The sequence below is a fragment of the Mobula hypostoma genome, chromosome 10 (genome assembly GCF_963921235.1).
Source record: "Mobula hypostoma chromosome 10, sMobHyp1.1, whole genome shotgun sequence".
Taxonomy (NCBI): Eukaryota; Metazoa; Chordata; class Chondrichthyes; order Myliobatiformes; family Myliobatidae; genus Mobula; species Mobula hypostoma.
This window is the reverse complement of record NC_086106.1, coordinates 102,106,646-102,122,496: the sequence shown is the minus strand read 5'-3', so window position 1 is coordinate 102,122,496 and position 15,851 is coordinate 102,106,646. Positions and strand designations below refer to the sequence as shown.

The 15,851-nt window shown below is 37.0% G+C and overlaps 1 protein-coding gene across 7 annotated transcripts in view; it reads left to right on the top strand.

Moving 5' to 3' along the window:
- gria3b (glutamate receptor, ionotropic, AMPA 3b) overlaps positions 1–15,851 on the top strand; it is a 390,090-nt gene that overhangs the window by 272,405 nt on the left and 101,834 nt on the right. For 4 of the 7 annotated variants that reach the window (XR_010019539.1, XM_063060955.1, XM_063060956.1 and 1 more), the window contains exons 9-11: positions 1,638–1,745; positions 6,923–7,129; positions 11,539–11,909. Coding sequence is in view for 6 of the 7 variants with exons in the window: in XM_063060955.1 (XP_062917025.1) it covers positions 1,638–1,745; positions 6,923–7,129; positions 11,539–11,909 (686 nt within the window). In the remaining variant the exon portion in view is untranslated. Of the gene's footprint in view, positions 1–1,637; positions 1,746–1,844; positions 3,287–6,922; positions 7,130–11,538; positions 11,910–15,851 lie in introns of those variants that run through there. The other 3 variants (XM_063060957.1, XM_063060959.1, XM_063060958.1) reach the window with 3 other exon arrangements.

Here is a 15,851-nt window from a genome sequence, read left to right as displayed (position 1 = left end):
CTAATGTACTCTGTAAAATTGTTGATGAAAGTTGTTGTTAAGACCATAAGACATAGGAGCAGAATCAGGCCATTCACCCCATCAAGTCTGCTCCACCATTTTATCATGACTGATCCCGGTTCCCACTCAACCCCATTCATCTGCCTTCTTGCCAAATACGTTGATGCCCTGATCAGGAAACGATCAACTTCTGCCTTGAGTTTAACGTAATTAAATAAAGAAATAATTTTATTTATAGCTTAAATAGATTTGAATAATTTTGTTATTATTTATCACTGTATTAAACTTACAGTTCCTATTTTCTTTTACAGTGCATCCTGAATAAAAATTATTTATAGTTTTTATGTAATGACCGGAAAGGGAGGGGGTGCTGGGACTGTCAACTGGGAGATGTTTGTATGCTTTAATTTGATTATTATAACGCTAACATTATTTCACCTGAAAGTTATAATTAGCCAAACTCCCCATACGTGATTTTGCAAAAGTAGATTGCAGATATCAGAAAATAAATGCAGGTGATAGTATTGGGCTGCATACAAAGTAATGATTTTTAACCCTCAAAATGTGTTGTGGGTGGTAGCTGAAGATTAAAGGACTTGCTGATAGCAAACTTGTGTTAAACTAATCCTATCTGTACAAGGAATTAATTTAGTCCATGAGCAAAATACTGTAGATTTTGGAAATCTGAATTGCAAGTAGGAAGTACTCAGCATGTCAGAAGAAGCAGCAAGGTTAATATTTCTGTTCAATTACATTTCATTGTATTTTTATACACTTACAGAAATCATTTACTACATCTGAGCAAGGAGGTTATTTTGTTTCTAATTCAAAGTCATTCAAAAAAATTGTTTAGACTATTATCTTAATAATCGTTAAGGTAATTTGTCTTATCAGTGCCACCATGGAATCACAAAAAAATTCCTGCATAAGAGGAAGTAATTCAGCCCATTCAGCTGTAAGGCTGCCCATCCTAAACTAATTCCACTGTTCTGTGCATTTTCTGTGCATTCCCAAGTTTCTGTGCATTTTCATTCAAAGAGGTATTTCTGTCTTTTTCAGACAATGAGTTACAGGCCTTCTTTCTCTGGATGAGAATCTTTTCCTTGGTTTGCTTGATTATCTTTCTATTGCTTGCTTTATTTCTATTATGGAAATTGATCCAAGTTATCCACACTATCTAGGCCCTTCATAATTTTACGCATCTTGATTAAATCTCACTTGAATGAGCTGCAAGCTATTGAATCAGATAGCTAAAATTCTCACTTGAAAACAGCCCCAACCTATTGAATCAGATAGCTAAAATTCCCCATTTCTGAATATTTCTTGACAAATATGGCTATTGCCAGAAAAGTTAATTTTTAGTCAGTAGCTAAAGGTTTGGGGGCTTATTTCAAAATGTTTATCATTGATACCAGTCAGTTCAAACCTACAGTAATTGCCATTTCTTTACCTATCATTTAGAAATGCATGTTGCTGCATTTCAGTTCTCTTTTTGGGCCTGTTGCTCAGAATTCTGAACTTGCCTCAGAATGAGTGCAGTATATATTTGTTTGCCTTCAAGAGTTTTTTTTATGCTCCATGGACTTTTACTTCAAATGATCTTGAACTAATAAGATTCAAACCTCTGATTATTTTAGATTGGGTACTGGAATGAATATGAAAGGCTGGTGACTATCGATGAACTACAGCAGGTTAATGAATCGTCGTCTGCTGAAAACAGAACGATAGTAGTCACAACAATCATGGTGAGTACAATCCTTTTTCATTACTGTATTAACTTGAAAAATTTGGTGCATTTCATTCATGCTTCACTCTCTAACTTTTACCAAAAAATTATTTTGCAGAGAGCTACACAATAATGGAATGTCACTGACTGACTGTGAGAAGATATTAGTGCAGACTTAAATATATGATTTAAGCTGATTTCCAAATACAGTAATATTTTACTGGTGGCGATATTCTTCTGTTCTCTAAGCAGTACTTCTCAGTAATTTAATACCTCCACCCCAAAAGGGGACAGAGGTACTTTAATTGGTGTTCCTGTCTGTCTACCTGTTTATCTGTCTGCCTGCCTGCCTGCTTGGCTACCTGTCTATATGCTTGTCTGTCTGCTTGTGAACAATATCTACAGAAATCCTTTGTGGATTTCCAAGGAACTGGAAATACAGATTCCAGGGAATGATACGTCAAACAAGTTCAGTTCAACACAAGGTCCAATAATTAATCAATTATTGCATGGTCACCTGTTTCAATTTGATGTGGTGATTCACCATTATATGTAAGAACGTTAAATATGATTTTCAAGCAAATAATAACCAAACACCTAGAAGAATTCAGTGGGTCTGTTGAGGAAAAGTGATAGTCAGTGTTTCAGGACTAAGTCCTGAGGCAGGATCTTTGCCTCCACAGATACAGCCTGACCCACTAAGTTCTTCCAGCATTTTGTCTTTTGCCCCAGACTCCAGCATCTACAGTCTATTGCATCTCCATGATGATCTTCAAGTTTACGATAGTGACAGATTTATCTTTTGTCAGCCTACAATAAATGGCATTATGATGCATTGGCAGAATCCTAAAACAGACTTGTTTAGTCATAAGCAGCTAAATTTCAAGTCAATGTTGATCTGACTATTGATCCTGACCAAGGTGTGCATTCTCACAAAATGCTATTAAAATTATGTCTTGTTAGTATGACTGCTTTTAAGTTTGTAAGCTGGACTCAGACTGGCATTGTATACTCAATCACTGGCAACACCTGCTCTTCCAATGTAACAATGGTCCTCTTGAGTTGCAATGATTCATTGGAATGAGAACTCTTATGTGTAACAATATTAACAATCCAGGGAATATTTCCTCCAGGCTAAGAACTTCCTTGCTGGAAATATCCAAAGATACTAGCAAGTAAGGTTTAGTTTTATGGAATATCTTTCTTTGAATGCCATAACATAAATTAGGAATTTGCTGCAGGGATAGGTTATAAAGAAGATAGGGAGAAGGAACTTTATATGTTGCTATGTTTTGCAATAGTATTTCAAGACTATATTTATATTAAATGTTAAGCATTTTGATTTTAATACAACTGTGATATATAATAGCAATTTATTTTCCTTATTTTTGCAATTATTATTACAATGTTCAAGGACCTATCTGTACTTTTCTCACCATAAAGGGTGATGTTAAAAAGTAGCATATCATTAGCTGTTAAATTGTAACATGCAGTCTGTAAAAGGGAAGTTCATTTTATGTTCCAATTATTGCCATCGTTTTTATTGTCTTCTACTTTAATGTTACTTTTTTTTAAAAGAAAACCTCCCAAATGCTGTTCAATAAATGTCCATTCATTTTGTATCTGATATTGTCACTTTTTTTCCACAAACATTTCCTGCACATGTTCACTTAGTTCTCTCGCTATGAATCCACCCAACTGGACAATATAACCAAAATTCCCAGATACCACAGTGGCAGTCATTGCAGGAATGGACTTGGCTGCTTGTTGTATTGTGTAACAATATGATGCCTCAATAATGCTTTTTTTTATCATCTAAAAGAACTTTCTTAATTCATTTTTGTCCCTTTTGTGATGGCAAATTGAAAGTTAGAATCAATTCATTTCTGGCATCGGCCTTTTGGAGTCTAACCCAGCCATGTTGGGATATAGATCTGCAGTTTCTGATGGTGACAAATGAAATGAATTTGGGGACGAGATCAGAGCTAAAAAATGACCATAATTTAGATCGAATCGATACTGATAAAGGTCACCTGCAAAACCATGCCCTTAGAGGTCACTCACCTGAGGGAGAATTGCATGACTTTCTACCTCTTCATTATAATCAGTGATAAATATTGAAAAGGTATATTCCACTGCTGAACTCAGCTATGGAGGAAAAGGATCCTGCTGGAGCAAAATTTTGTAAAATTACATCTTGGAAGATTGAAAATGTTTTGTGAGGTTCAGCGTAAAACACTGTGTAAAATTATTACGTCCACTCTTTAAAAAAGATAATTTAGGTAAATTGGTTATTACCTCTGTACAATAACATTAATATCAGTACTGCTAATAATGCTAAATATCATTTCAAGTGCTGGATGGGCAGTCTCAATCAAAGTGACTGCGGAGTGCCTCATACAGGAAACTAAAAGGTAGGCATCAGTGCCTTGACCAAGCTGGGCAAAAATGCAATGTCTATTAGTGAACAGAAGAAGTGTTTTTGATACTTGGTGCATCTTGAACTTGATCTCCAGCTATTGAAATGAGCTGGAAAAGATAAAAACAAAAATGTTCAAAGTTCTATTCCTCATATGTGCTGAAGGAAGTGATATTAGTCACGGCAGTGATGAAGTGCTTATAGCTGTACACCATGGAAACCGGCCCTTTGGCCCATCAAGTCTCTGCTGACCATTGAGCACCTATTCACATTGATCCCATTCCCATACACTCCCTGCCAAATTCCTATCCACTCCCTGCCAAATTCCTATCCACTCCCTGCTAGATTCCCATCCACCCCCTGCTAGCTACCCATCCACCCCCTGCCAGATTCCCATCCACCCCTGCAGGATACCCACTACCCCCTCCCAGATTCCCATCCACCCCTTGCCAGATTTCCATCCAACCCTTGCCAGATTCCCATCTATCCCTGACAAATTCCCATCCACCCCCTATCAGATTCCCATCCACCCCCTACCAGATTTTGTCACACATTAGGAACAATATAGAGCTGGTAATTAATCTACCAATCTGTAACCCTTTGGGATTTAGGAGGTGATTGGAGCACCTGGAGGAAATTCATGGGTTCACAGGGAGAATCTGCAAACTTCACACACAGAGCACCAGAGGTTAAGAGTGTCTTCAAGTCACTGGAGCAGTGAGGCAGCAGCTCTACTGATTGCATCTCTGTGCTGCCCAAATCTGATGAGAGAATCTGGTTTTCCATGTCTCATTTCCACTATCAGTTACATGTCATCATTGGAGAAGAGCAGATGCACAGCTATAAGAGCTCTAATCACTTTGAAGTGAATATTCCTAGCACTTATATCCAAATATATCACTTCAAAATAGTCAATCAAGTGACCAGAGGGCTGTGCATGAGCATAAATCACAAATCTTAGCAAAGAAAAATAGGACAAGAAATAAAAATGTGTAGAGGATATATGAACAAACAGGAAAATTTCAATGGAATTAGGGAATGCACTGCAACCCAAGATGCATTCAGGAAGTGTATGGAGAGAGGCTGGGATCCTTCATGAAGTCCCTAGTGTCACACCTCTGATAGCTTAACATTTAAATTTTTGCATACTGCCTTCTGTTCAGAAGCAGCACCAGGACCATCATTAAACCCCCTGGATAAAAATAGGAAATTTAAATCTTGAAAGGCCTGGAAAGAGAGGACATGGAGGGGAGGTTTCCAGTAGTGGTAGAGTCTAGATCTGGAGAGCACAGTCCCTGAATAGAAAGACATCCCTTTAGAACAGAAATGAGGAGTAATTTCTTTAGCCAGTGGATGGTGAATCTGTAGAATTCATTGTCACAAATGGCTGTTGAGGCCAAGTCATTGGGTTTTTGGATTTGTGAGGGCATCAAAGGTTACTGAGAGAAGACAGGAGAGATGTGTGGGTTAGTATGTTAATTGGTCACATGGGTGTAATTGGGCAGAGTGGGACTGTGTTGGACTAGAAAGGCCTGTTACCATGTTGTATCTCTAAAGAGCAACGGCATTGAAAGGCCGAATAAATTAGCCATGATCAAATGGAAGAGCAGAGTCAATGAGCCGAATGCCTAATTCTGCTCCTATGACTTCTGGTATTATGCAAGGGTATGATACACAGCATGTAGTTAGAAATGGTGGAGGAGTGTAGTAACGGGAGCACAAGGAGGCATGATGCAAAGGCTGGGGTAGCGAATGGATTTTATTGTGAACCATACTAGGAATCTTCATACAATTTTCTAGGAGAACTACCTTGGACTCTTCCAATCACACTCTTGCCTCCTAGCAATTTAGAGTCATGGAGACTTAATGCACAGAAGCAGACACTTCAGCCCACAAAGTCCACGCTAACCATCAACCACCTATAGTTTCTGCTGGACTGTTTGGTGTCAAGGTGGCATCCCTCATTTCAAGTTCAAACAGGGTTACAATGATGAAGTTATCATTGAGCTACACGCTTTCCATGTAAGCAGCTTCTAACCTATCCAGAGTGGACAATCTTGAGGTAACCAAACAATTGCTGTGACACTTCTCAACACATCTTAATGACCCAGATGGATTAAAATCGAACTTCTGGTAACCTGACTCATCGTTGGATTTCCTCGAGAAATTTACAAATCTGATTTATGTTGTAAATCATGACATAATCTGTGAATGGAGTTGTGTGTTTTTTCAAAAATACCTTATGAATAAAATTATCTTGCAATCCTTTACTGATTATAAATCGGTACAGGTGATATTTGTGCTTTTACAATAGTTTGCTATTTTAATTTTGACAAATGGAGTAGAGTGTTATAATAGGCCAAGTCTAATGCAGAATTTGATGTCAAGTGAATATTCAAAAAGGTGCTTTATCAGGCTCTAGATATTAAAGGTTTGGGTCAAATAGTGAGCCTGTGCATTATGTACAAAAGAGCATTGTTGATAGAACAAATGTGTTCCTAATGTTCCCATAATTTCATAACTAATGAATTGTGTGAATTACATTGATTGCTTTGGAGTTTACATGCCTATGATAATTTCTTAGTACAACTCATTATCTACTGCCTCTCCTCAAAATACACTGTATAGGTTATAATAACTAAGTGCACTTCTTTTAAAAGGTGCATAAGTCCAAATATAATTTTTGTGAGGAGAATGGACAAACTTTTTCACTTGACGTTTAACCACTCGCACTTTGTATGAACTTGATTCACTTGTGCATGTTTTTGTTGTTGCAGGAATCACCGTATGTAATGCTGAAGAAAAATCATGAACAGTTTGGTGCAAATGATAGATATGAAGGCTATTGTGTGGATTTAGCTTTTGAAATAGCCAAGCATGTTGGCATTAAATATAAACTGTCAGTTGTCCCTGACGGTAAATATGGAGCTAGAGATCCTGAAACTAAAATCTGGAATGGAATGGTGGGGGAGCTGGTATATGGGGTAAGTATCAACTTAAGGAGATAGAGAAATTATTTGTATACACTATAGAACATAAGCTGAACATCAGACATGAATTATTCAAAACTCTAATTAACCCACAAAGCATAATGAAATAATCATAACTATTTAGTTGACCATACTGCATTTTCACTGATGCTGGAACAAAGATTACTCCATAAACTAGGGTTAGGTTGTAAGAAAATTGGAATAATTGTGTCATCATATCAAAAATAGTCCTCTGTCAATGTTTAAATGCATAGTGAATTACTATCATTTATCAGGCAATGGAAATGATTCAGGAATGAACAGTAATCCAGTTAGTGAAAGCCATCTCATTGTAAAGTTTGATCCTAGATCCCAGAAGTTGCCTCATCCTGTCCCTTATGGATTTTCCTGATATTCAATTCTGATATACAGTATTGGTATGGAATCATACTGTTTTTAGCTAAAACTTGTATATATATATGTTTAAAGTAGTGTTCGTCAGTTATATATTGGTCACCAGCAGCCATGTGTAAAACACTAATCTTACATGGATTAAGAAAATTGCATTTTCAGTTATTTTCTTCACATTTGCATTGCCAAGAACATTTTGGAATCTTGTAAATTCACTCCAATTGCAACAGTATGCTTTTTATCTAATTGCCCCACACACAAAAAACAAATCCCTAGAAAAGAAATTTGCTTGTAGGAAATTTGGGCCAACTACTAGCGTTAAAAAGTTCCAATATCAAGACCCCAAAAAGCTGCATCGGAATAAAGATATGCCCACAATACAAATAGCCTTGAAGATCCATATTGTATCTGTCTACTTTCAATCATGTTCACAAAGACTTCCAGAGACAAAGCAGATGGCAACTTCAATTTAGGATCCATCAGAGATACTATAGCTGCCTTTTCAGTTGCAATGAATGTTGTACAGTTTTAATCTCTGTTGTATCTGAATCTATCTAAGCAATATCTAACAACAACAACATTTCCAGGATCTGCAGATTTTCTCTTGTTTGTGATCTAACAACATCAAAAATATTTTGCTTGTGAGAGAAACAATTTCACCAGGATGAAGAGACAACAGTATGGGAATTACTTTCATAGAGTGACCAGCTTTCCAAATATGCAAGGCCTCTCCGCTAGTACACATATAACCAGACAGATTGGATACTTAGCCTTCAGTAGATGAAGGCCACTTCCTTGCACTGCGGTTTAAATCTAATACAACGTACAGTCAGCTTACTGAAGCAGAGCTTTTATCATCTGAGCAGATCAGCTGGCTGCTGCCCTACAGCCATGACAAAGATCTGAAAGTTATCATTGTATGGTGCACCTTGCCTTAACATCCCCATGCAGAATTCGTCTTTGATAAAGACGATGCAGAGAAGGAAGAAGAAAAAGAAATGGAAATTAGTGAAGACGATCTGCAATCATAAGTCAATCAAAGATGACAAAACTTGCAGTTAAAGTCTATAGCACCGCATGAAACATTGTATTTGATTCTTGCAGGCCATTGCCTCTACAACCATTCTTGATCAATACTCTTATTTTCTGTTAATACATCAACAAAGAACGTACAGTCTTATTCTCTGCTGCCATTTAATGGATATAGCTTGTATTTCATTGTTTCACCTTAGTTTGTAAGTGGTGAGATCGTGTGTTGTCTGCAACTTGTTCTCCTTTCAAGGAGGGAGGTCTGTGTGATGTTTCCTGGGGCTCATCTTGACACGATTGTGAAGTTTCATTTACTTGTGTTTTTTCTATGGTGCTCTTGCCCAAAGCCTGGAACATTCTCTATTTTCTGAGAGGAGTAACTGGACTGATCTGATGCAACATTACCCTGAAATGAATTGCCTAACGTCCCATTTTCAGGCATGCCCCAGCTGGTGGAATCTCTTATAATTATCTGGAGATATTAGTTACTTATAAGTGTGAAATCAGCAGTCAAGACACATTCAGACCAATTGCAAAGCTTATCCATGCCAAACCTGAGGGACTTTTGTGAACTTGGAACCCAAGGACTCATTAGTTCCTGTCAGAGCAATGAAGGTTGCTGCTCATCCTTGTAATTTCTTTAGAATTTTCCACAGATAGTTTTTGAATTGCTTAAGACGTTAGTCTTTAAGGCAGCCTAATCTTGTCATTCTTACCCATGCCAGAGAAATCGCTCCTTGTCATATCTACCATCTATAAAAATAGTGATAACAACAAGATAATAGTGATTTTAGGAAGCAGGAATGATCTGCCCAGGACACATACAGTAAGTGAAAATGTTGTCCGAAAGTTTGCTGCAAATGTATAAAATAAGGCCTTAAATGTATAAAACCAGTAAGTTTCAGATGGCAGCCAGAATCCCAGTGTATTTTAAGAAACAGAAAAATACTGCTAGAAATCTGAAATAAAAACCAAAAAAAAGTGCAGGAAATATTCCTCAGATCAAGCAGCATCTGTAGTGAAAAAACACATCTGATAAAATATATTGAGTTGAAACACAAACACTTTCTTCCTTCACTAATGCTGCTGGATCCGTTGATTATTCAGGGCATTTCTGTTCTTATTCTGAATGCAGTTTGCTTACTGGTGATCTAAGTGGAATGGTGAACATGGATCAGTGAAAATCACCACAAATCAGCAGACTCCCATTGCCTCAGGATCCAGTTGAACATACATGGAAAGACATTTGAGTTGGCAGAGTAATTGAGCAGAGCTCTATCCAAATTATACCACCTTTGAGGAGCTCTAAAATTGGCAAAAGCTTTAATTGGTATACTCTAAACTTCTGATGCCAATCATTTGGAAAATTTCTTCTCTGGCAATGATGAGGCTCATCAATTGTGCTGGGAAATTGATCCATAAATGTCACTTATTACCCAAGTCTCTTCCCCTAGGAGTCCATAAGCTAAGTATTTGGTAACAGAGGAAGTTTCCTCCAGTCTCTAAATCTGGCACCCCTTCTCTGTCATGTTCCAACAAAACAAAGCTCTTCTTCAATGTGCCATGTTTTTCCTTTGATCTTCAACAAATTATGATCTTTCCGGAAACTGTCCTTGGGAATGTTTTTGAATAACAAAAGCACTTTACAAACAGCCTTCCTTCTCATTATCACCCCTTTGCAGCTGTATGAACTCTGTGACCAAAATGAAGGGAGCATATGGCAACAATTAACTAAATTAACTGAGTTTACTATCCATTACTTCTCATCAATTATTCTTGTACACATAGCAATAACAGAACCAATTCTTCTTGCGGTCAGGAGGTAGGGAAGGTAACTACAAACGTTGTAAAATAGTCATTTGTATCAACCTATTTTGTTTATTTTTTCCATTGCTATTTCATCCTCTTCAACCAGCACTCTTTTCTCTAAACTAACCTTTCTTGACAGAAAATAGACAGTTCATTTTACAGCATTTCCATGAAATAGTGTATGATGATGTGCACCTCAGTGAAATAGGAAATGCTGTGCCAGAAGTTGCACAAAGATGAAAAGACAGTCAAGGTTCAAAAATAGACCCTGATATTTTATCATCATCCTGTTCCACTGTCTCTTGAAACATTCATTAATGTTGTCTTCACCTTCCATTTCCATTATCAGTATCCTGGAACAGCCATAATAAGTATTTTGTGCAAAGTCTGCACCAGGCACTGTGCATTTTTTGATAAGGGCATTCCAGAACTATTCCACCCTCTACAGGTCATGGGTGAGGAGTCTAATGGAAATATCTACTACTGCCTAGATGTGTGCAGTTCCAACAACATTCAAGGAAGTTCAGTATCAATCCAAGACAAAGCAATCCTTACCCCCTGGGCATTCCCTACTTCAACCATTGGCACATTGTAATTCCGTTCAGTACCAGATGCACCAGATCAACTTGCCAAGGCTTCTTTAATAGTGTATTTCAAGCTCAGCCCTTTTGTTCATCATCTAAATCCTCTTCCTTACGTTTTGTACCATTGGATGAACTGCACAAAAGAGCAAAGGTTGTTCAAGAAGACACTACCTTTTCAAGGTTGGACATTAAATGCGACCCGTATCAGCTGAAGGAATACAAGTTCTACTGCTCACTATTCAGCAAAGGAAAGCTCAAGAACAAAACTCAACACTAACCATTGGTTCATAAAAAATTGGGTTATTTTGCTTAGATTGGAGGGATTATTCATATTTTTGGCTAAAATGCTCTTTAATTTGTCAAGCTAGTAGAGCAAGTCATAGTAAATCTAGGCATTCTTGGTGTTCAAATTATTGTCGTATATGCTGGATATCTGCCATAAGAATAGAGAGATTTCAGTTCCTCAGTCAATTGCATTAGTAAGTACAACCAGCAATTTAACAGAATAGTAATGTTGTTGTTTACTTTTATAAAGTTATTGTAATTTCTTTAAATTTGTGTGATACTAATTAGCATTCTCCCCATTTCCAGAGAGCTGATATTGCTGTTGCACCACTCACTATAACTTTGGTTCGAGAAGAAGTCATTGACTTTTCCAAACCTTTCATGAGTCTTGGTATTTCAATAATGATAAAGAAGCCCCAAAAGTCCAAACCAGGAGTGTTCTCTTTTCTGGACCCTTTGGCTTATGAGATTTGGATGTGCATAGTCTTCGCCTACATTGGAGTCAGCGTAGTCCTTTTCCTGGTCAGCAGATTCAGTCCTTATGAATGGCATATGGAAGAAAATGAAGAAGGACGAGATCCCCAAAATACTGAGCCACCTAATGAGTTTGGGATATTTAATAGTCTCTGGTTTTCTCTGGGTGCCTTTATGCAGCAAGGATGCGATATTTCACCAAGGTTTGTCATTATCACATTACCTTTGTGCATTTTATGGTCAAAAACTGATGCCATGGTGCATATACGTTACTTTTATTCCACCTTTAGTTTTAATTTTGCTCCCCAACAAATTTTGTTTTAATATCCATACCCGCGCGGTAAGATCCACCCATTTAATCATCTTTCCGCCACGCTGCTAAAACGTGCAAGTGGCTTATTCTCAATGTCATTCACATAGCTATCTGAATAACTTATATACACCATGCCGAGACCGTAAAATGCATAAGGTCTGTCCTGTCTCCAGCACCCTTGGAGGGCTACCGTGTTTTTGCTGCATATCGCATTTTACGGTCAACAGTTCGGTGTATATAACAGAATCACGCTACATTTCGTAAGCACCTCCATTTTGAATGGAAAACTTGAAAAACAAATGCAGCAGCACCATTAAGGAGTACCTCCAAGCCGGTCTTGGTTTCTTTTGAGTTTGCATTAATTAAATCATTCTCTCTAGCTTGCTTTCATTTTCAGCCATCAGTCTCATTGTCTACATTCCATTTACAGGTTGCAGTATCCTGCATTGTAGACCTTCATGGGTAGAGGTATAAGGAATCCACTCTTTTCTAAATTTTAATTGTATTTGGATATATGCCTTCTAGAGATAGTAGTGACATTTACAATGAGTTTTGAGATTTTAAAATCCCTTTGCTTTAAACCTACCTATAATTCATTAGTGGCCAAACCATTTGATTCACCCACCTCTTGGAAAATTAAATACCATTCTCCTTGAACAAATTATGATCATCTAAATGCAAGTGAGGAAATTTGTAACTAAAATTAATAAGTGAGTTAAACTAATTTAAGTAAGACAGATATCATCAGAATAAAAATGCCAAAAGGAACAAAAAGATATGATTAAAATTGCGGTGGTGAACAATGTACAGATTTTTTTTAGTCTCTGTTAGTCAGAAAGTAAGCTGAAGGATCATGGTGCATTACCAAAAATGAAAAGGGCCTCAGGAAATATATGGGAAAAGAATATGATGCCCAAAGGGAGCCAGTCTTGCCTTTAAGTACCTATAGATTCCATATAAAAAGGAAGTTCAAAGGAGAAGTCAAGAGTTTGCAGTTTTAAGAACCTGGTAAAAAAATACAGAGGCATCTATTCTGATAGAATGTGTTTATAACTTGAGTTACACTGCAGTTATTATTTTAATATTTCATGTTATTTTATTGGAGGAAAATGAAAACATGAAGATATATTTACGAGTAACATTGAATCAAAGTGGAATATTTATTATTGATACCCATAATTATCATTTATTGAACAAAACATTCATTGAATATTCTTGAAACATTTAAAATATTTGATCATATGAAGGATATGGGTCCTTACATAAATTTCCATCTACATGGCACAGATGGTTTATTGATAAAGTTCTCTATGTGAACCTCAAACTGAAATCCAGAAATTCCAGGCAAGGATTGATCATATTGTTTTTACGTTGCATAATTTATACAGATAGGCTGTGGTACTATATTCAATGGGCAAACTCCCATTGATGATAACCATATAGTTACAGTTTCAAAAAGGTAAATTTGATTAAATGTCTTTGTTACTTTTCCATCTGCACTAATTCTGGCAAAGCTGAAAACGAATTTAGCACATATAGAAAATATCAACATGACTATCTTAGACCATCATCTCACTTTCTGTCCTTAAAATTCTAGCCCTTCCCCTACTACTTGAAGTTTTCATGCAATATTGAAGTACTGTTTCCATATAGAAGTATGACTAATTAAAATCTGCGTGCAGCTAAGTGCTCACTTCGGTATGTACACCTTTACAAGGTGTGTGGTTAAGAAGGCATACAGTGTATTGGCCTTCATCAACCATGGGATTGAACTGGGAGGTAATGTTACAGCTATATAGGACCCTGGTCAGACCCCACTTGGAGTACTGTGCTCATTTCTGGTCACCTCACTACAGGAAGGATGTGGAAACTATAGAAAGGGTGCAGAGGAGATTTGCAAGGATGTTGCTTGGATTGGGGAGCATGCCTTATGAGAATAGGTTGAGTGAACTTGGCCTTTTCTCCTTGGAGCGACGGAGGATGAGAGGTGACCTGATAGAGGTGTACAAGATAATGAGAGGCATTGATCGTATGGATAGTCAGAGGCTTTTTCCCAGGGCTGAAATGGCTAACACGAGAGGGCACATTTTTAAGGTGCTTGGAAGCAGGTACAGAGGAGAAGTCAGGGGTAAGTTTTTTACGCAGAGAGTGGTGAGTGAGTGGAATGGGCTGCCGGCAATGGTGGTGCAGGCGGATACGATAGGGTCTTTTAAGAGACTCCTGGATAGGTACATGGAGCTTAGAAAAATAGAGGGCTATGGGTAACCCTAGGTAATTTCTAAAATATGTACATGTTTGGCACAGCATCGTGGGCTGAAAGGCCTATATTGTGCTGTAGGTCTTTTGTGTTTCTATGTTTCTTTGTTTCTAATTCTAAAAGCAGCAATTTTTGTCATGCAAGTAAGAAATGAGCTAGAGAAAGGATAAGTATTTGAGTAAACGAGCTGGAGGAAATCAGGTTTCATGCTGAAGTTATTAATTTTTTCACCACATTAGGGGAGATCATTTTTCCCCATTCAACTTTCAGTACCCTTCACAAACATTCTTTTAAAATGGGTGATTCATGTTTTATGAAACACAAGCAAATTGTAAAATTCTTGGGCTTGAGGACGAGCAAAATATTAAAAATTCCTTAGAACAATTACATAGAATTACTAATTTAGCAATAGTTTCCACTGTGTTTGGTATTATCATTCAGATATTCATATTAAGATAGAAAGGAGACAGAATGACACAGTAATGAGAGTCCTCTCAAACTGGCAGTTAACATTAGATTCTATAGTGCTATTAACATTAATAACCAAATTTTCATTCTTAATCAAGAGGATATATTTCCTGCATTTTCTTCTCTTGCTTTGAGAAAGCTAAATATCCCCCTCAAAAATGTTTTTTTTTTAATTTGCTTATCACGTATAAGTAGATACCTAACAATATCCATGTACAAGCTTATAAACAATAGTCTAAAACTGGTAAAATGATAATTCTTTCTCCCCATTCTGTTGCTATCAAAAAGCTTTAAAATTTTATAAGAATTGATAAAAGTTCTTCACTTGTGGCTGACTTGAAATGGATCTCTGTGGGTCTACAAAAAGGGATAATGCAATTTAATTACATTTCTTTATTTCTCTGTTAGGATTTGTCTTTCTTCTCTGGTCTTGATGGAAATGCATATGTTTTACATATTACTAACAGAAAATCACCTTCCCTCCCAACAACTTAACCTGACAGTGGAATGCCTTCATTTGATTCTGACCCGCCAAGATCTGGCTATGACGGTTTAATTGAATTGCAAAATTCCAATGAGATACCTCATTTGGTCATGCTTGTTCCAAAGAGGTTAAGCTGTTTCTAGGTATGATATCCTATATGGGGCTTTGAGGTTTGAAAATCGTTAATTATTTCATAATACAGCTGATATCCCAAACCATTACATGTGCCGTTGATATTGTTAGAACTCAATCATTTGAGTTGATCAGCTGTGGACTTTTCTATTTTGAAGAGACGCATTTTTGGCCTCTGAGTGCAAAGGGTTTAATTGAAACACACTCAGATTCAATCCAAAACTATCCAACCTGCATTATTTTTAAAGAACAAGCCTTATCAAACAATCTTTGTTGTAACTGAACATATTGATTTTGAAGACTCCAGAATAATTTGTGTGGGACATGCCACATGAAGGGTGCAGCATATTTTTCCACTGTGAGTATTATCATCTTTTCTTTAAAAAAATAAGTGAAATAGATAATATATAATGATTTGGATATTGATTTTAAATCCTAGTCTTTACGAGAAGCAACTTATAATTTCTACAGTCCTTTCATTGCATACGTAA